Raw genomic sequence first — 21005 nt, forward strand, 5'->3', positions numbered from 1 at the left:
ACTTGCAACTCTACGAGGTGAATTCACTGTGTGGGTTGTTTGGTTTTTTTTTTTTTTAAACAGGGCGAATCGTGCCGTCCTGGTGATTTTGGACACACAGTCAGGTCACATGAGAAAGCAGGAATTCCAGCTACTTGATTCAGAAAGCGCGCCCGTCTACCTGCTGCTGTGGCAGAGTCCCACCAGCTGTTCTGTTGTCCACTGTCTAAGCAGAGGAGGATCGTCACTGCTACGGACACTAGACCAGGCCCGCAAACTGAAGCTGGTCTCTAACATACTATAAAAAATCAGGATGGACTTTTCCTCCTTGAAATATGGTTTTTATGATTTCTCTGTGTTGCTGGAGGTTTACACATAGTGCACCCCCCCCCCCTTTGCATCTACCAGTGCAGCCACCACTGACAGCTGTAACTGTAACTAAGCACATTTACCCAAGCGCTGTACAAACCTCGGGTACTTGTGCCTAAGTTTTTCCATTTTTATGCCATTTCAGGACTGGTCCTGCTCTACGGTTCAGAGGGGAGATACTGTGCTTCCTGCTCCACTACATTTATTTGACGGCTATAATCAAAGAGTTACCTCCCAGAACAAAATCTAACACAAAAAAACCCCGATGAGCTCATGAAATACGACGCTTGTTACACGTTAATCCACCCAACTGTTTATAAGATAGTTAAAACTAGCTCCACCTCGACCAACTACAAAGGTAAAATGCCACTTACACATTAATGCAACAGCAATAATAATAATACTACAATAATAACAATAATATGTAATATTATAACACTATTTTTCTGTTTTGTCAGTTCTTTTTCTAAATTTAGTTCAACTCAGTTTCAGGTGTCATAATCCAGGTACATTTTGCGAATAGTGCTCATTTACTTTCAGTGAAATGACATTTTCAGCGCAGGACTTGAGGAATGGAGTACTTTCATGTTGCAGTAGAGCTACTTTTACTTTGAAAGGAGCTGAGGACGTCCTCCACCACTGTACACGCCATAAAATATGAAAGAATCAAACCTAGAAAATAATGCCTGTTTGAGTTAAAGTTAAATTAAATTCGCTCATTTCTCGCTATAGGATATAGTATAGTTCCTAAACATGCTCTGCTCCAATATAATGTCCTGCAAAGCAGACTTGATAGACCCACGTCTTACTGTGGTTTATTTAATTTTTCACCAGAAAGTTTGAAATACTCCTCAGTGTCGCACCTCCACTCCGAACAGGGCGTGAATTATTGATGCTCGGCTGAAAACCGAGACACGGTGGCCGAGCGTTTAACTCCCATTCGAAACACGAGCCGCGAAAAGCCACCTGTAACGACTGTGTCAAAAACAATCTGTATTCTCCACTGGTGAGTGCGACCCCATTGTGGCCATCGGAGGAGTCCCCCGGGGAGTGTGTGAAAAGTGTGTCTACCCCATGAATGTGTGAAGTGTGTGTGTGAGGAGCCAGCAGCAGGCAGAAGGCCAGGGGCTGTTGTCTGACACTGATTTGTAAAGGGAGACAATACGGCTCATTGACCTGCCCCGGCTCCACTGTCTGTTGCACATACCTCGCCCAGCCCTCCCCAGTGGCTCCGCTGCTCTTTAAACACGAGCAGCAGATTGCCACAGGCCCGGGGGGGGGGGGGGACGCAGGTTGCTTTGACAATGAGGATCCTAAGAGAAAACAGAGAGAAGAGAGGCTCAGAGCCAAAACTTTGATGAACACATTTACAGAGAGAGAAAAAAAAAAAAGAAAATCCCCCAAAAAAGCTTAAGTAGTGCATTTTCTTAGTAGGGTGTGGTGAGGTTTGTTAGATTGATGCAGCAGCATTTTACTGTTTCCAGCCCAAGGTTTACTCCTGCCAGGGTGAAAAAGCCTGTGAAACAGGGCTGAGACACGTAGCTCGCAAACTTCCACTTGCTTCTGCAATTCCTTGAAACAGGACAAAATCTGTTTGCGTCTCTTTTATCACCAAGCACCTCCAGGTTTGTCACAGAAAATAGTGAAAACTTTGACCAGATTCTTTTCCCGGAGCCTCAATTGATGTTCGCCTTTTAGATGCAGGAACCAGCGAATCTGGGGTGTTCTTGCTTGAAAAATGATTCTAACAGTTAATCAATTATAAGAATTGCCGCTGATTAATTTTTCTGTAAACCGAATAATTGATTACATCACCAAATATTTCAGCTCTATTTTCCATAACAGATTGTTTAATTTTGGTCATTTGGCCTGAGGAGGTAAAACTATCCGGTATCTCGCAGGGAAAAAAGCTCAACTTGGAGAAATGTGTAGAAAGAAAAATGTAAATAATTCTCGTGTTTTTGCAGGAATTTGTTTTTTTTCTCCCTTAACAAGCTCACAACACTTCAAATTTATCTTGTGACCAAAATGATGGTCAGCATCCGAACATGAGAATATTTATGTAACAGCAGGCAGGATTTAACATCTCTCCCGAGGTTGACGTGTTTCTTGCCCTCCTCACGTTGTAAACACACACCCTCATCCTTTTGTCATCCATTCCCATTGTCAGAGTCTGGAGATGACCTTTTCTCTCTCCTCTCTCTCTCTCGCTCTCGCTCTCACCCCTCGCAGCCTTTTCTTTTCCTCCCTTCTCTCTTTCACTGCCGAAGACAAGCTGTTGCTGTGTCCCCGCGGGCCACTCCCTCCCTTGTCTGCTCCTCTTTCCTCCTCCCCTGCCTCCCTCTTTCCCCTTGCTCTCCGTCTTTCTCCCTCTCCCCACCTGTTGAAGCGATTGTTGCAAGGACTGTATTGTTGTCTTCTTATTATTTTATGTCACTCACGAGGGTCCCCACCCCTTTCTGCTATGCTTTTCCTTCCCTCTCAGCCACTCCCGCTCCCCCCTTTCTCCCCCTGCCGGGTATAAAACTCAGTGGAGGTGAGCTGAGGGCTGATATTCGGCAGAGCGCCTCGGGAAGACCAAGTCCGAGGTAAAAGGAGGATCTGCAGGGATTTCAGAAGGACGTCAGCTGCTGTGTTTCTTTCCCATTTGGACATAAACGAGTTCATATTTCACCCGTCAGGCTGCGCAGATGGACAGAGTCATGTCTGTGTCTCTGTGGTGCGAGGAGGTAGAGAACGACCAGAGTCAGGACCGGGGCCAGACCGAGGGACCAGCCACGTCAGGTGGCCCGTCACAGCTGCGAGCCGCCTGGGACCCCACCGTGTCGGGGCATCGCGTGATCCAGAGGCTGCTTCGCGTGGAGGAGAGGTACACGCCCTCGATGCTCTACATCGGCCTCATCCAGCGGGATCCGGAGCGCCGGGAGGAGCTCGCCAAATGGGCCCTGGAGGTACGGAACTCTCTCTTGCTCCAGCTCCCCGCCATGCTGGACGAGTTATGCCGTCGTGGCAGCTGTGACGCCGATGTCCTCTCTCTTCTCTCTCCAGGTGTGCTGCGAGTGCGGCTGCGACGAGGCGGTGTTTCCTCTGTCCGTCTCTCTGATGGACAGGTTCCTGTCTGCCTCTTTGTCTCTGCCTGTCTCGCCGTACTGCCTGGCCGCTGGCTGCATCCTCATCGCCTCCAAGCTCACGGAGTGCGACGGCGTCGCCGCCAACACTCTCTGCGCCGCGGCCGAGTACAGCTTCCGGCCTTCGACCCTGCGGGTGAGTCAGTCCCTTGGTGTCACCCTGGATACCTTACGATCAAAGCTGTAGTGCTGGATGAGGACACCTTTAAAGACTATAACTCTGGCCCCCCTCGGTTGACACAGAATAATCCCACTCGAGCTTTTGGGGTCATTTCCAGCTGTGGGCCCCTAATGCCATCACTAACGTCCGTCACACTGCAACGACACTTAGTGAAATCTGATTAAACTCGGTCGAACCTTGATTTCAACCGCAGACCAGCGGGTTTCACACCTTTGTATGCTGTTTAATCTTGATGCGAAAGCACTGGAGTAGTCGTATCATAACATGCGCTGGCAAGTACAAACATAGGGAAACAAGCATATTAAAAAGTATCTGAATAACTAAGAATATTATTGATTTTGTTTCTATTGATGATTGTGATGCATTAGAAAAAACATCAACTGGATGTCAGCCTTCTTAAATTTTTAGTTTCCAATCAAATCAGGCGACAATTTACATTTTTGTTTATTACTTATTTGACTACTCAACCATAGAATCTAGACTGCAAATCGGTGAAAACAAGCCCGGGTGTCCATCACTAGTCACCGTAGCCCAAAATGATGAATACGGACGTTAGGGCTTTTTTTTAGATTAATCAACTGATGGTTTTGTCTGTGAAATATTAGAAAATAGTGGAAAAAGTGCCCGTCACTGCTTCACGGAGCCGGAGGCGACGTGTTTCAAATGTCTTGTTTTGTCTGACAACAAGTCGAAAAGCCCAAAGGGTTCGTTTTACTATGATGAGAGGAAGTAAATCCTCACCTCTGAGAAGTTGTAGCATTTTTTTTGTTTTGTTATCAAGATGGACGCAGATTGTAGTTTCAGCTTTAAAAAACAATATCACAGCCTTTTTGACCTGACACCTCAGTTTCAAATTGGCGCCTTCATCTGATTTTCGGCCTAAAATTGGAGCGTAATTGGTAATTAGTGATGTGGATATGTTGGCCCTGCAGGTAGAGGCAGCAGGCGGATGATTGTATCGCCGAACTTGAACGCAGCCTTAAAGGCCGAGACAGGACGACATTTAGGCTCCGGTCTCGTGGTGTCACACAGCCCCCTCTAACTCGTAAACGCACCCCTTCCCTCCGCCAGGAAATGGAGCGTGTCGTCCTCGCCACCCTCCGATGGGACACGGCAGCGGTGACTCCTCAGGACTTCCTCCCGCATTTTCTCGCCTCCGTGGAGCAGAGAGGAGAGTCCGACGAGGGGGAGCGGCTCTCCACGCTGCGGCGGCACAGCGACACGCTGGCTGCCATGTGCGCCTGCGACTCGCGGTTCCTGGGGGCCCCGCCGTCACTTGTTGCTGCGGCGTCGCTGGACTGTGCACTGCGCGGCCTGGGCAGCGAGGAGCCCTCTCAGCTGGCTCTTGCGAGTGAAGCACTGGCAGAGCTGTGCCAGACCGACCCGGTGCGTATTCTAAGAGTGGAGTGTGAGGCCGCGCACGGGCCCGTTTATTTGATCTGCTTTGATTTAAAGGTTTTAGGTGTAGCAATTTATTGCTGACTTGCGTCCGTGACAAAAACCATTCACTTTCTCCGTCGTGCTTCGCAGGCAGTGCTGCAGTGCTACAGCGAGATGATCGAATACGCCCTCCGCCAGCGGCTGGGGAGCGGGCCCCCCCAGCGGGGCCCCGCGGAGAAAGGCGAGGAGGAGGAGAACGAGAGGGCCGGGACGCCTACCGACATGAGAGAGATTGATTTCTAAACACTGAATCGGCCGGTGCATCGAAAGTGTAAATCAATCAGGACCCTTCAAGTTCATCAGTCAGACTGATATAAATTGAAAGTGACCTCATAATGCTCAGACATGGTTTTATATATTTTGAAATTATTGATCCTTATTGAGTGACTGCTAATTTATTTTTTACTTTATTTATTTGTGAACAACTGTGCAACTATGTGTTTTCCATGTGCCATATTTTATTATCTATTTCTATTAATTTTATTGTAGGACTAGACCTTATTTTGATGCACAATATTTATACCTTTAATTTATTATCACGTGCAATTGTTGACTCTTTGGATGTTAATTTATTTCAATATGCCATAACTTTGTGTTTATGTACTGAATTAAATATACAACAAATCTATTTTTCAAACAATTAAAAACTTTTGTACATAGTTTGTGTCTATGCATTATTCACCAATGGGATAATGATGCCTTCGGTTGCTAATCGCAGGCACGTAGTTCTTAGCATTTGTTGAAATTCATCTGCCTCTAGTGGGACGCATCTACCGTTCTCTCACACAAGCGAATGTTTTTGGTGGCTGTTTTTACTTTTCCGTTTTATTTTTTAAAAATCTCTATTTTGAGAGTAGTGTGTGCCAAAAATAAGAAAAAGGAGAAAACACCAATTAGTCACTTTCACTGTCAGAGCTCAATAATTCGATGATAACGCGACGTTTTAATATACATGAAGAAAAATTACTAGTGGTATTATTTCCCGACGGCCCCTGAAGGCAGCATGGTGGACCTGCGTCATGACGTCAATTTTCTCCGACGCAAATACAGATCGTGCCTCGACCGGAAAAACAAAAAAAAACAAACCTACCTGCGGTAAGACACGAGATATTTAAAGACATTTCTCTGTCGGGACAACTTGTGGTTTTGATATCAGCGGATTTTAAATGGGGGGGAAAATTCATTGAAAATCGTGAGATACAAGCGGAACGAGCAGGAAGAAGCCTCTTTCATAGCTTACCTCTGCGGTAATGGATAACTAGCACCTGTTTTATCACCGTTAAAATAACGTTTAAAGAAAGACTAGTGTTTAAAACCTTGTAAAAATAGAACGTTAACTCACAGATACCTAAGGGTTAATCTCGCAGGTGATTACAGCCACAGAAATATCAGTATTTTCTCTTGGGTCCTAACCACTCTAACCCCTTATAACCGCATCCGTGTTCCCCTTCCGTAAGCTAGCTGGCTAGCTAACTAGCTACAAACACGAACAGTGCCGTGAAAAACTAATATCCCGTTTAAAACGTGTTTTATATTCCGTCGAGTAACACTTCGGGCTTCCTACGCTAAATATATCCTGTTAATTCAACCCACAAAAGACGTTTTCCTGCTCAAAATTGATCGTTACGCCAAACTCCATTCAAGAAATGTAATACTGCGGTTGCGTCATATGGGTGAATAAACACACGTCCATCTTCGAAACCTTAAAATCTTTAGACATTTTAGAAAATCTCTAAAGTCTCCTGGTTAATTCGGCATACCATTTAGACACCAACCATTTACACAAAATTTGACTGGCTCACGCTAACTCGCTGTTATCGGCGACTATGTTTGCATACGGAGAGTTATCCAGGTTACGATTGAGGTTTTGTCAGGTATTCGTATTCCCCCCCCCCCAGCTTTCTGCTGTGTTCCGCCTGCCCAGGTGCGCTTTGGACTTGTGACTGTAGAAAATAATGATGATGATAAATCACGTTTCAGTGAAAGTCTGGCACCGGTGATATGGAGGGGAGGTTACGTTGAGCATCTCTTGTTAATGTTACTGTCCAAGATATGTTAACATCGACTCAACTTTTCCGTTACAAGCCCGTCCAGTCCGAAGACAATAACCGGAAACCTACATTGTGGTATACTCAGTTTGCTCTGTTTTCAGGGCAAGGCAAATTTTACTTGTATAGAACCTTTCAACAACAAGGTATTCAAAGTGCTTTACATAAGGCAGGAGTTGTTAAGACGATATATAAAGAAACACAAGACATTATAAAAACAGGGTTAAAACAAAGCAAAACTAAAGATTAACACAAGATAAAATAGAATGAAACTGGTTAAGGTGCAATTAAAATATCAAAAGCAGAATAGGACTCATAAATTATAACATTTTAAAGATTTATGTGAGCATGCGCAATAATCATGATGGAGTTATGTAATAAAGACTAATAATTTGTCAAAGGTTCAAAGCTTTGTACAAGAGGAGTGGGGCAGAGAAAAGATGAATCTGGATTATTTCTGAATGAAGTCTGGCTCACGTGGCCTACGACACATTCCAGCAAATACTGGTCTCATCAGTTAAGTAGGAGAACTGAGGCTCTACCCGACATTCATCTTGGCGGGTTTTTATTTCTCCCACACCTCTGCCTTCCTTGTTTAGTTTGAAGGAGAATGAACTTGAAACCTGGCTGGCTGCTGCTTCTCTCCATCTCTGCCGGGGTCTGGTCAGTGCCTATTGATCGCAATGGAGGCAAGCAAGAAGTTAAAGAGGAAGTACAGGAGGAGAACGCGGTAACGGTCTCAGCTTACCATCTCTTGGTTTTTTGTTTTATTTTACAATTCGACATAGGAGATCTAGCTGAGATTGAGTTTGGCGCGAGTAACCTGTCGTTTACGTCACACTGTTGCAGGACACCGGCTTGTACTATGACAGGTATCTCAGAGAGGTGATCGAGGTTTTGGAGACAGACCCTCACTTCAGAGAGAAACTGCAGACAGCAAACACAGAGGACATTAAGGTTAGCATCCGTCTCTTACTGTCCCTCTCTTCGCTCTCACCCACAAAGCTTCCTTGTTTACCTCCCGCGGGTAACAAGAGGCGCTGACATTGGACTTGTTCTCCTCACCTATGATGTGTTGTGTTCCCCCGTCAGAACGGTCGTCTCAGTAAAGAGCTGGACCTGGTCAGTCACCATGTCAGGACTCGCCTGGATGAGCTGAAGCGGCAGGAGGTTTCTCGTCTCAGGATGCTGCTGAAGGCCAAACTGGACAGCACCAACACACAGAGTGAGTGGACTTGTTTTCCTCTCGACCACTGAGGAGAGAGAGCGAGAGAGAGAGTGTGTGTGTGTGTGTGTGTGTGTGTGTGTGTGTGTGTGTAGATTGTATCAGATTTACATGTGATTAATGATCCCTGGACAGCTACACTGATTATCAATTGGCAATAACTGATGATTCCAGCCATGTAAGCATTGATAGATAACCAGAATCTTCATGGACAGATTTACTGTTTGAAATGGATGCACCTGCAGAAGTGCGTATTTTAAATTATGCTGGCTGCAAGAAAAAAAATCAAATACTTTAGAACATGCAATTATTCCCTGTGAGCTGTTCAATTTTCTTAAACAGGTGTAAAAAGGGTGGCATCATATTTATAAAATATGCAGATCTTGTAACTGTTCCTTGTTCCGCTTGATTTACTCAGTCAGTAAAAACATGCAGATGCGCAGCGTTGTCCTTCTCAGTTCACGTGCGTGGATACAGATCATACTTTTGACAAGCAGAGCAGATGGAAGTAGCAAATGCAGAGGTGAATGTCCAGACAGTAGAGATGTTAAATGTTAGCTATTACTTGAAAAATACACACACAAATGAGCATGGTTAGCACGGGGAGATGAACGTAGCCTCCGTACAGCAACGTTTTCTGTGTATGTACATGAAGGAAGTCACGTGTGTGAGAAGTCCAGCGTGTGGTTGGTAATTCGTGTATTTGCTGTGCAGGCCTGCAGATGGACCACGCCTCCCTGCTGAAGCAGTTTGAACATCTGGATCCACACAATCAAAACACGTTTGAGGCCAAAGACCTTGAGCTGCTAATCTCGACAGTAAGATCCCGCAGCGCTACGTGAAAAGAGGGATTTTCCTTGTCGCCGACAGCGACAACGAAAATCGAGACAGTAAAGCGTCTCTCTTTGTCTAGGCCACCAAGGACCTGGAGAACTACGACGCCGAGAGACACGAAGAGTTCAAACGCTACGAGATGCTGAAGGAGCACGAGAGGCGGGAGTACCTGAAGGGCCTGGACCAGGAGAAGAGGGAGAAAGAGGAGAAGAGAATGCAGGAGCTGAAGGAGAAACACCGCCAGCACCCCAAAGTCAACGCTCCGGTGGGCGACAGACGCATCCTCGTTTATTATCAGTGGAAACGGGTGGCAGCGAATCGAGCTTTTCTTACACGTTTTTCCTCTTTCTGCTGCATTTTGTCACCTTCAGGGTAGTGTTGCTCAGCTTCGGGAAGTTTGGGAGGAGACGGACGGACTGGATCCACAAGAGTTCAACCCGAAAACCTTCTTCAAACTACATGGTGGGTAACAACGCTCCCTTTTAACCCCTGCACTTTATCATACCAGTGAGTTCAATATAAATACAGTTCTCACGAGGCTCTGCCCTGTTTAGATACAAATGAAGACGGTGTTTTAGATGAGCAGGAATTGGAGGCTCTCTTCACTAAGGAGGTAAGAAACCCCGCAGTGCATCGTGGCTACTTCACTTCAGTTTTGATTTAGCTAAAGCTGAAGGTTCTGCTTGTTCGGTTTTACGATGAAAACCCTGATGAAAGCCCTTTAAAATCCCGCCACAGAATATCAGAATTGGATGATAATCGTTTTAAAAATACAGCTGATTTTTGTCTGCGTTCCCGCTCACTTTTCTAAAATAAAAGTTTTTAACCTGACAGTAGTGGTGTGCACAGCATCCTTGTGGCCGCTGACATCTGTGCCTTTCCCTCCTCTAGCTGGAGAAGGTCTACGACCCAAAGAATGAGGAGGATGATATGATGGAGATGGAGGAAGAAAGGCTGAGGATGAGGGAGCATATCATGAAGAATGTGAGCCTTAATTATTTACTTTCATCCCCCTGCTCTTGTTTTCATCATATCCCATCAGTCAGTCTTCACCGCCCTCTCTGCTGTCTTACCTTACGTTTCTGTGTTTAAAGGTGGACACAAACAAGGACCGGCTCGTCAGCCTGGAGGAGTTCCTCAAGTCCACCGAGAAGAAGGAGTTCAGTAATCCCAAAGAGTGGGAGGTAAGGAGCCCAGAGGCGGCCTGGCGGGGGGGGGGGTTGGATGGCCTGCGGTTCAAATCCTGGGACAAGCTGAGAAAATGTGGGTGGTGGAGTTCAATGGGTAGCGCTGTCCCTTCCCTCGTCGGGCCCAACCACGTGGAGCTGCTCCCGCGAGTGACTGCTGAGAAAAAAGCGTTAGCGTAGGGCAGCGTTTAGTTCCTTACCGTTTCCTCCTTGGTTAAATAAGGGTGTGTGCACACAGCAGGACTGGATACCAGACTGGTTTGTGCTAACATGTTGTCAAACGTTGTATCAGTTCGGTATTCGCTCTGGAAGTGGTTGAAAAAGAAAAGCAGCAATGCGGATGCTGTTGCCTGAGTCACTGACTAACTTCTGACCTTGTGATAAGAAAAAACCCATCAGTCGGAGGATACCGGCAAACGCCATAAATGTGTGACTTTGTAAATACGGAGGGCCATCGAAGGGGGGCCAAGGGGCCGACCGTCGACAGAAGATACGGGGGAAATTGTTCACTTTATGTGGTGGTGTACATTTGCTCAATTACTGTACTTCCGTACCAACTTGAGGTACTTGAGAATTCTCATTTTGTGCTGTTTTTGTATTTCTCCTCCACCACATGTATTTGCTTTGAATACTTATAGTTGCCGGTAACTTTACAAATGAGGATTTTCATACTGCAGTACTTTTACTTCAGTGGAGGGTCAGAGTACTTCCTTCACCACTGGGGGGTATTTAACATGCGGCTGCGGACACTTCACCCAAAACTAAACGTTGAGGTTGTTCCTGCCACTGCTCGATAATAACTTGAACTCCAGGCAGTAGCTGCTGTGTCCTCACACTGCAGTTAAATTACCCTCTGTTGAAACAGTGAGGGGGAAAATACCTCTGTCATCGTCCAATGTATAAAATAGACTGTGATTTGCATTTGATCTCATGCCTTTTCCGTTAATGCTCTGTCGTGATGTAAAGGTGATAAATAGCTGTCGCCAGCCGCGGATCGAAGACCGTCGGACATCGGTCTTCCGTCATTGCGAGACCGGAACATTTCAACAGTATTGTCAGTTCTGTGTGTCACATGCGTCTCCCCGCCGCCTCTCCAGACTCTGGACACCCAGCCGGCGTACACGGAGGACGAGCTGCAGCGGTTCGAGGCCGAGCTCAGGGCCAAAGAGGAGGAGCTGAGGAGGAGGGCGGACACTCTGCGTCAGGAGCAGGAGCTGCTGAGGGAAAGGGGCAAAGCGCTGGAGGCCCAGAAGAGAGAGTACCAGCAGGTAACTGTCCCACTGCATCCCGTACCGGTTCCGTATCACCTGAGGCCCCCATCCCGTGGGTGGCACGGGTTGAATCACGTGGGGTCGCAATTAAATTATATAGCGTCGTCAACCAGTTGTCAGCCTGTAATAACACAGATGGTAATTCATTTTTGATTTTTGTTGTTGTTTTTTTTGTTTAATTTCAGGCGGTGTTAGAGATGTCCCAGAGACAGAAGGAGCAGCAGGCAGCAGACGGGCAGCCTCCCGCAGGTCCTGATGGACAACTACAGTTTCGACCAGAGACACACAAACCTCAAGTTAAAGGTAAACAAACTGAGATATGAAATATGTGGTATATCTGGTATGGAACTGTGTTGTAAGAGTTTTTCAGTAAGTGCGTATTCCTCCTCTTTTTCACAGGGGCAAAGGCCCCAGCTGATCACGAAGCCGAAGCCCAGAATAATCTGCCTGCTGAGCCCCCACAGAATCTGCCTGTACACACTTAATGCACCGCGCTCTGACAGCCTTAAAACACACACACACTAACACACACACACACACTAACACACACACACACTAACACTCTGATTTGCACTGACACAGATATCCAGATGGGTTCCACAAAATGAATTATATGAACTGTGTGTATAAATTCAGACAGACTCGGCTCGTGAATCGTGACATATTGTACAGTTTGTTCTTTCCTGTGGTCTACATTAGATTAAAGATCTCAAAACAACAGATACCTGGCTACATGTTGTCAGAAATCATAAACATCTTCAAATAAAGTTTTAATTTAAGACTCTAAACCAGGCTTCCTGAAATAAAATTACGGGGGGAAGGGGGGGGGGACTGGCCAGAGGGGAAAAAAAGCTCTTCTCTTGTCTTTTTTCCCGTACTACACGTTTATAAGAGCGATGCCGCTTGAGATTTTCCTCCCGGAGAGCAACGTCGTACAAGCCGCCACGTAAAACTGGACCAAGAGAAAATAATCGGTTGTTCGCTTTTCCTGAAACCCTGCCCCACGTCAAGTTTTCTCTCAAGATTAGAAAGAGACGCACGGTAAAATAAAGATCCAGTGTTTGCGCTCTGCGTTTGCCCACCGTGCCACAGGAATCGGATGATTACTCTGAATGAAAAGACCTGGTAGATATCAAAATGTTAACAGCAAAAAAGGAAACCCGTCGGCCAGTTGGTGGCAACAAACTCTGGACATGTCGGGAGCCTAATTAAAATGTCTCACAGGCTGGATCTAGTAGGAAACACATGAATAATATTATGATATTCAATAATAAGAAAAATACAAACTATACAAGAGAAACTTCAAGGGAAGTGTGTGAGTGTCCTGAGTGTGGAAGCTGGATGTGTGCGTCTGCATCAGAACCACCGTGATTTCACCCTGTTGGGATGAACCCCGCCCCCCCCGTGTCACCGTGCACCAGCAGCCTGTTGTCCACTGCCGCGGCTCCCCGGGGACCTGCTCCCCGGGGAGATCCTTGTTGTTGTTGTTGTCCTGCCGACGAGATGCTCCCCTGGGATCCTTGTTGTTGTTGTCCCCTGGACGCTGCTCGGTGCATTCCTATCAGCATTCCTCTAACCCGCTGACCTCCCGCGACCCCCGCTGCCCCCCCCCCCCGCTGGTTGTCCATGCAGCTGCCCCCTGTCCGTCACCGCTGACACATCGGCCAGATAAAGACGTCTTGAGGGAGCCACCCGGGGCCATGGGGTCAGAATTTAGGCAGATTTGATCTGTAGGATTCAGCCAGAGCAGAGCACATTTATTCAGAAATTCTCCATCAGTGTAGAGACAAACACAGTGGTTCCTCCATGTCTTATTTTAACCAGACCCCATCTGACCAGTGTAAGAATGCAGACCATGGATCCACAGATATGTTTTGATTTTATGCACAGGCACTGAAATGGTCTCCACCCGTGTCGGCCATTATCGGTGCCAAATCGCACTGAAATCTTGTGCAGTTTTAGCCCCCTGAGCCGGGGTTACGAAGAAGACGATCTCCCCTTCTGTTTTCTGTCCCATTGCTGTGCTGGGTGGCAAACTCCCCGTGAAACACAAGTTCACCGGTCGGGCTGATTTCAGCGGTGAGTTACTGCCGGAAGGTGTTTTTTAATCCGTGGGTAAAACAGTATATGAATAAAACAGCACTGTGATCCAAGACGGCGGTGAACGCTACCTGTCAAAACCAATTTTTGTTTTAAACCACAAAATTGATTTTTTGGAAATCCTGATCCCGTGGTTGGGTGTGAAATGAAAATCTTCGGTTCCAAAAGAATATTTACGAATCATATTGGGGGGGGGGGTCAGGGGTCAGATTATCCACGTGTTCGGATTGTCCACATGATGGCCTCTTGTCTTTAGCCCATCATCTGCTTACAGACCGCAGAATCTGTAAATGTCCCACCTTCTCTGAAACTCCCTGTCGGAGCGTCCACGCCAGCGGCTCCTGACCCCCCTCCCACCACCTCCCAGCAGTTTTCCGACCGGAAGCGGCACCGGGGCTGTCCACCGCGCCCGTCGGTGGCTCCGTCGGGACGCCACGGCCGGAGGACGTGACGCCGTGTGATCTTGTCAGGTACTTAGAAACGCTGACACTTTGCTTAACGGCGCCGTATCCGGTATGTTTACGCCTCAGCATCTCAAAGAAACGATCATCGTCATCCTCCCCTGGAGTTGATGAACGTGTCGGTCGGTACATTTACTCGAGTAAAGTACTCAACTACAACTCAGAGCTACTTTACTTGGGTTTTTCTTTTTTCCCCATTTTCTGCCACTTTAAACTTTTACTTCTTTCCATTTTCCGAGGCAAATTTTGCACCTTTTGACTCCACTACTCGTATCTGTTACTTTGAACGTTTGGATTTCACTCACAAAAAAAAAAAAAACATTGGAAGATTTCTTAAAATATGAAGCGTCACGGATTCGACCCCACCAGGCAGCTGAACTTTGATCCCCCTCAAAAGCAACTGCATCATTAAAGTCCTGTTTACGTGCATCAGTAATAATCCCCTAATATAACATGTCATGATATAACATGTCATAATATAACATGTTATAATATAACATCATAATATAATGTCATGATATAACATGTCTAACATGTCATGATGTAACATGTCATGATGTAACATGTTATAATGTAACATGTTATAATGTAAGGTCATGATGTAACATGTCATGATGTAACATGTCATGATGTAACATATCAATGTTACATGTCATGATATAACATATAATGTAACATGTCATGATGTAACGTCATGATGTAACATGTTATAATGTAACATATCATGATATAACATGTCATGATGTAACATGTCATGATGTAACATGTCATGATACAACATGTTATAATGTAACGTCATGATGTAACTTGAAATGATATAACATATCATAATGTAACATGTCATAATGTAACATGTTATAATGTAACGTCATGATATAACATGTCATAATATAACATGTCATGATATAACATGTCATGATATACCGAAAGGGGTCCCTCCCCTGCCCAATGAGTACTTTCACATAGGACATGAACTTTACTCGAACTTAATAGCAGAACTTTTACCTTCGCTTTGACTCTTCTTCGTTAACCTGGTTGGGAACCGGCAGCACATGCAGGTGATTTTTTCTTTTTTGTGATAAATATATGATTCCCCCCCCCCCCCACCACACCACACACACACACACACTTCTTTACCCAGGGGTTTAACACCCGCCTCCCGTGAGCTGTGATTGGCCGAGGGGACCGAGCCTTCCATGGCCGGTGATGGCGACTGGTACATTTTTACTGACATCACCTGTCAATCTTCTGACTTGACCAGCGGGTGATTTGATCACAGGGAAGAAATTTGTGTACATTTTTTTTTTTTTTAAATTTAATTCGTTCGAATAAAATAATCGAATGTAACAATGAGCCACAAGAACCTCCCCCCCCCGTAAAAGCCTGAACTTAATATAAACTAAATTTATGGTGATTTTTTTTTTATCGTTCTTTGTTGCTGACTGCGACCTTTGAAACGTCCAATTCCACCAAAAAAAAAAAACATTTATTTTTAAAAAATTTTAAATTTAAAAATTAAAAAAAAAAAGTGCCTCCATGACTGTTTCCTTTAAGTTTAGACATTTGGCTCAAAACCTTATGGCACTAGTGCATTGCATTTCTCCTGTTCAGGCGCCAGAGGGCGCAATTGTTTAACTATTTTCTTTTTTTTTTTTTTTGGTCAAGTTTCAATCAACCACAGAGTGAGAATAACTTGATTTAATCAATTAGCTGCTGTGATGGTGTGAGCTGTTTTTTTTTTTTTTTTTTGCGTTTAAATGCGTTTAAAACAAAACAGCATCAACATCAACAACAACAACAACAACAACCACCACCACAGCCAAGTGCATCTAGGTGAGGTCCGAGCGTGAGGATGCGAACGCCCGTGTCTCTAAGACCCAGCATCCTTCAGAGGCGAAGGAGAGACGAGGGAGGAAAAACGAAGGGAGGTCGTCAAGTTACGCAGAGGCATCGGGTACGGGAGCGGAAGCGCTGTTTCTATTCATTTATTCATTTATTTCTTTATTTATTTTTAGTCTTCAGAATAAAGTGTCAACTTGTCTGCCTCTACAAAATACCGTCAGTCATTACTGCTTTTTTTTAATCAACAGAAATAGTATATAAATAGTATATAAATACTATAAAATACTATAGAGCTACTGTAGTTGTATTATACCAGAGGGCATCGGTATAATAAACCATTTACATCTTCTACTTGAGTAAAATTAGCATTCAAGTTATTAGTCAAGTAAAAGTAGACACAATCCAAAGTGCGCGACCGTGTCTCACACTGTTTATTACCTGATCATGTTCACCATGACATTAATATTAATGCTGTAGCCGGTCACTTTGAAGCAAATTACAGACATTACTATTTGGTAGTTTTACCCTCCACGGCAAATCATTTGGTAACCTCACGTGTTTTCTAGGTAAACTCTCACAGTAAAGCCGTCAGATCAATGTAGTGGGGTTGAAAACTACAGTGTTTTCCATCTGAACCGTTGGTGGGGCAGAAATACGAAGAAGCTTCAAATGGACACGGCTCGAGTTGTGCCGACTCCACCGCCGGTTCCCCGATCCCGTGGGTCGGTGTGTGATGCGTCTCCCTTCGAGCAGTTCAACCGAACAGAGGGGGGGGGGATCTGTGCATGTGTGTGTGTGTGTGTGTGTGTGTGTGTGTGTGTGTGTGTGTGTGTGTGTGTGTGTGTGTGTGTGTTGGGGGGCTGTTATAAACCACGAGGGAAACGGGAGCTGATGTGATCATTTTTTTGTGCTTTACCAGAGAAAACCTCAGACACGTCTCTTATGATCTCTTTCTCATTTGTTCAAATATCCATTTTCACATTATTTTTGTTTCTCTTCTCTCTAAAACGCTTTGTTTTAAAAAAACAAAAAACAAAAACGTGCCATCCAGGGTGTCTTCTTTATTAGTAGCAGTAGCCGTATGACTTGGAGCTGGCAGACATTAACAGGAAAATCGGATATTTGTTAGAGATTATAACAACAAGCTGGTGTGATAAATAATAATAATTAGAATGAGAGTAAAACAAAGGGGAAAATAAATTCTAACATACCAAAATTCAAAGATAAAAAATGATTCAATACATGTAATATGATTATTCTTTATCTCCAAATGAGATTAAGAAATCTCTTTTTCAGGGGACACCCGAAAATGTTCAAATGTTAAATTCTCTGCTGTTCCCAAGTCTTCAACCGTGTTTGCCCCCCCATGTCCTCTTTGTGTCTCCTCGGTCATATTCTGAAAGTCCCGAGCGGATGTTGGCCGGCTTTCCTGCGCGCACCTTGACGCCGCGGTGAGCCGAGCCGTCGCTCCCCCAGCGGAGAGAGGGAGGGGATGGGGGCAGGCTGGTAACCGGGCTGCAACGGGGATAACCTGCAGCCTCCGTCCGTCTCTCGGATGCTCCGGCGGAGTGAGCCGGGCCGCGACGCGCGTTCAGTCCCCGCCTCTGTCGACCATGGAGAGGGTAAGACACACGGGGACGCTCGGTGGCGGCTGAGATCCGCGGCGGGGCACGGCGCGCACATCTACCAGCTGTTTTTATGGGTGGGGGGGGGGCAGGGTGGTGTGCGTGTGTGTGTGTGTGTGTGTGTGTGTATGCGTGTGAGGGAAGGAGGCGGGGGGGGCAGTGGGGTGTTGATAGGAAATAGACGCCTTGCAGTCGGAATAAAGCCAAAGCGGCGCACCGGTTTCTGAAATTAGGGTTAATCACGTCCCCAAAAATATAATCCAATTGCGCAATAGCTTGAGACTTAATCTGTTAATTAGGCCTACATCATTTACAGGATGATTGGCACCTCCCACCATGATGTGATAGCTCTGTGAGGCTATCTGTGCCGCCTCGGGCGCATGAAAAATAATCTTTTCAAAAGGGGTTTTGTTTATTTTAAATGTTATTTTATTGTCATTCCCCCGTTTATTTCGTCAGGGCAGACGTGCATTTCCCGTCTGGGGATAATAAGCCTCCGGATCCGGCAGAATATTTTTACAGACGGGCTCCGGAGCCGTGGAGAAGAAGCCTGTTTCCTCCTGGATACAGCCCGTAATTACAATTCATGATGACACCCTTTCTCTCTCTCTCTCTCTCTCTTTTAAACGCGAACGCATGAGGCAGCGCTGCATCCGCCTCACACCCAAAAACGCCTGATAATCGTTCCGGCTTCGCGCGTTACGGCGCTCCGTGGGCTGCCGAGGGGCGAAACGCTGCCGTTTCGCGACCCGTTTCCGTGCATCATGCGCACTCATTATTACCGTTATGGCCACGGACGCTCGGGGACACGCGAGCCGAGACATGCACTGACGGATGAATTTACTCCAGACGCGGAGTATCGCGATGGCAGTCGGCGTGAGAGACAGCAGCAGCTGCTGCAATAGCAAAGGTTATGGAGGGGGGGGGCTCAGAAAGGTGCATGGACTGTCAATGTGTGTGTTTGTGTGTGTGTGCGTGTGTGCGTGGATCCATTGGAGTGATGATTTGAGAGATCTCGACCCGGTGGAAAACGCAGGTTGTGTGTTCCGGGAATGCGTGGCCTCCATCCTTTTGCTCCGTCGGATTCACCATCACCATCGTCCTCCTCCTCCTCCTGCTGCTCTCATCATCACATCCAATCACATCTTTGCCTTTCTCCCTTTTCTTCCTCTTCCTCTTCTTCTTCTTCCCTTTCCAGGTTCGTCTCTCGTCTCAGTGAAGCCTGGGCCGGGGGTCAGAGGTCGCCCGGCGAACCTGTGCTTCTCCCTCCTGCCCCGCCACCCCACCCCACGCCGGCGTCCACCGGACCCTCAGCCCCCGTCACCCAACACTGTTTCCCCCAACTCACGTCAATCTCACGTTTTCCCTCACTCACCAGCTCCCACAGCCGCCCAGCCCGGCGCCCCTCAGCTCCTGTTTCTCGCCCGCCCGTCTCAGCCAATCAGCTTGAGAGGAAAGACCCTTGGCAGAAAAAGTAACTCTTGAGCGTTTCATGACGAGAGCCGATCGGTCCTTCGCCAGACGCTGCACCCAAGTGTCCTAGTCGTCTTCTCAGATAACGCCTCTCGTGCCCAGGCCTCAAGATGATGTGCGAGGTGATGCCCACCATCTCGGAGGACGGGCGCGGCGGGGGAGGAGGCGGCTCGTCTTCCCCGGCTGGGGGCGGAGGAGGCATGGGCGGGGGGATGGGAGGCATGGGGGGCTACGTTAGCCGGGATCCCCGCGGCGGCGGCGGCGGGGGAAGCGATGAAGGGGGAAGCACGGGCAACCTGGAGTCGCTGATGGTGAACATGCTGACGGAGAGGGAGAGGCTGCTGGAGAGCCTGAGGGAGACCCAGGAGAGTCTGGGGACGGCCCACCTACGGCTGCGGGAGCTGGGCCACGAGAAGGAGTCGCTCCAGAGGCAGCTGTCCATCGCCCTGCCGCAGGTACGAGGCACTGAGGGGGTCAGAGGGAGGGTGGGAGCTGCTGACCCACCGGAAAGAGTCTCACGCGCTTCGTTCCAAGAGTTCAGCCACCCTGCCTCTCCACCCGCGACTGTAACGGTGTATGTGCATCCCGCATTTTAGGTTTTCAGGTTCGGTAGTTATCAATCAGACAATAAATGACGCAGGCTGTAACGAAAAATTATAGATTGATCATATTTACATATGTAACCACACAAACGACCGAGCCCCTCAAGTCCAAGAAAGATGGTTTTTCTGCACAACGGATAATAATTTGTGTGCAAATTATAAATTCACGTCTAAAGTAACAGTTTGAATAAACGCCTATAAGTATTTACTTGGATACCAGCTTCGCTTTTTCATATTTCAGCCCCGTGAGCAAAAACACCAGCAGCATGATGAACAGCTGCGCCACTGCGAGCGGGAACCCCGCATCCTGAATCCGTCTCCAGTAAAAGCAAACGAGCGTTGTGAGTGGAGCGCACTCCGGTATCAAAGGTGAAAAGGTGTCCGCTGCGAAAATGGTTCCCGTCACCGCGTCGAATTCTTGATGTGCGAACCCGCGAGCAGGACTTTAGTGCTGCGGCCTGGTCTCGTTGATTCTGCTGTTGGGGAGTTTAAAGTCCAGCAACGGGGATGAAAATGTCGCACGTCCACCTTTTTATTTTAAATGGGACGCGCCCCTGACTTAAGATTTTTATTCTGCAAAGTAACTACGTCCAGCGTCTCGCGTCTCCAGTGCTTCAAAACTGTACTCGAGTGCTTCCTGATTAAAAGGACTAAGTTTCTTCACGGCTCCATTATATAAATACATCTTTGTCAGGCAACGCTGCTGATTCTGGATCATCCAGTAAACATTGTTAGTATGTTTTCTTTTTTTTTAAACGATGCCCATAGTGCCTATCAACAAGAAGCCGCCTGAAATCAAGCCTCTCATTTATTACTATCGGAGCCGAAACGATCAGTCGATTAACCGATTGACTGACGATCGACCAATCGTCCGTCTCGTTTTTCAAGCAAAAACACCAGACGTGCTCTGGTTCCAGCTTCTGAAAAGTGACGACTTGCTGCCTTCCTTATGCGACTGAAAGCCGAACATCTTAGTATGACGGGCATCTTTCACCGTTCATTGATCGTGAAGGGTTTATCGATTCATCGAGAATTCAGTGGGCAGATTAATTCGTAATAACCACGATCTTTAGTTGCAGCACTAATTACCATTATATTTAAGTCACAGAGCTGAGCATCCAAGTTTCCTTAAAGCATACACAGAGCAGTCTTTGTAAAACCCAGAAGGTCTAGGGTAACGACAGCCACTGTCCTGAAAGTATGTCCAGTCCGTTGCTTGACAGAGAAGATCTTTAACCCC

General features: G+C 46.6%; 3 protein-coding genes across 5 annotated transcripts in view; all 3 read left to right on the forward strand.

The window, feature by feature from the left end:
- The first annotated feature begins 3038 nt into the window (after positions 1 to 3038).
- Positions 3039 to 5635, forward strand: ccndx (cyclin Dx). The gene is made up of 4 exons (XM_040117623.1): positions 3039 to 3299; positions 3397 to 3612; positions 4729 to 5043; positions 5188 to 5635. The coding sequence occupies exons 1-4, from the start codon at positions 3039 to 3041 to the stop codon at positions 5338 to 5340; spliced, it is 945 nt and encodes a 314-aa protein (XP_039973557.1). The 3' UTR covers positions 5341 to 5635.
- A 451-nt stretch (positions 5636 to 6086) lies between these two features.
- Positions 6087 to 12384, forward strand: nucb1 (nucleobindin 1). Of its 3 annotated transcripts, none has more exons than XM_040124331.1 (13): positions 6087 to 6192; positions 7745 to 7875; positions 7995 to 8102; positions 8238 to 8370; positions 9085 to 9188; positions 9284 to 9469; positions 9576 to 9666; positions 9759 to 9817; positions 10096 to 10188; positions 10299 to 10388; positions 11489 to 11659; positions 11848 to 11965; positions 12062 to 12384. In XM_040124331.1, exons 2-13 carry the CDS (start codon positions 7756 to 7758, stop codon positions 12145 to 12147), a joined length of 1359 nt encoding a protein of 452 aa, XP_039980265.1. In that variant the 5' UTR covers positions 6087 to 6192; positions 7745 to 7755; the 3' UTR covers positions 12148 to 12384. The 3 variants fall into 3 exon arrangements, with proteins under 3 accessions (XP_039980265.1, XP_039980264.1, XP_039980266.1); XM_040124330.1 differs by having other exon boundaries at positions 6094 to 6192; positions 7752 to 7875; XM_040124332.1 differs by lacking the exon at positions 6087 to 6192 and adding an exon at positions 6338 to 6464.
- A 6889-nt stretch (positions 12385 to 19273) lies between these two features.
- The window catches only part of ppfia3 (PTPRF interacting protein alpha 3), a 28997-nt gene continuing 27265 nt past the window's right edge, over positions 19274 to 21005 (forward strand). Inside the window, 1 exon segment of the mRNA XM_040124203.1 lies at positions 19274 to 19618. Coding sequence (XP_039980137.1) covers positions 19274 to 19618 — 345 coding nt within the window.

The sequence above is a fragment of the Xiphias gladius genome, chromosome 3 (genome assembly GCF_016859285.1).
Source record: "Xiphias gladius isolate SHS-SW01 ecotype Sanya breed wild chromosome 3, ASM1685928v1, whole genome shotgun sequence".
Taxonomy (NCBI): Eukaryota; Metazoa; Chordata; class Actinopteri; order Istiophoriformes; family Xiphiidae; genus Xiphias; species Xiphias gladius.

What these genes read in the sequence shown, in the direction of transcription:
- nucb1 (XM_040124330.1), top strand. Translation starts at nt 6,101, where the DNA reads ATGGTGGACCTGCGTCATGACGTCAATTTTCTCCGACGCAAATACAGA. An exon ending in AACCTTCTTCAAACTACATG is followed by an intron (nt 9,667 to 9,758) that starts GTGGGTAACAAC and finishes TGCCCTGTTTAG; the next exon opens with ATACAAATGAAGACGGTGTT. An exon ending in ACACAAACCTCAAGTTAAAG is followed by an intron (nt 11,966 to 12,061) that starts GTAAACAAACTG and finishes TCTTTTTCACAG; the next exon opens with GGGCAAAGGCCCCAGCTGAT.
- ccndx (XM_040117623.1), top strand. Translation starts at nt 3,039, where the DNA reads ATGGACAGAGTCATGTCTGTGTCTCTGTGGTGCGAGGAGGTAGAGAAC. An exon ending in TCCGGCCTTCGACCCTGCGG is followed by an intron (nt 3,613 to 4,728) that starts GTGAGTCAGTCC and finishes TCCCTCCGCCAG; the next exon opens with GAAATGGAGCGTGTCGTCCT. An exon ending in AGCTGTGCCAGACCGACCCG is followed by an intron (nt 5,044 to 5,187) that starts GTGCGTATTCTA and finishes CGTGCTTCGCAG; the next exon opens with GCAGTGCTGCAGTGCTACAG.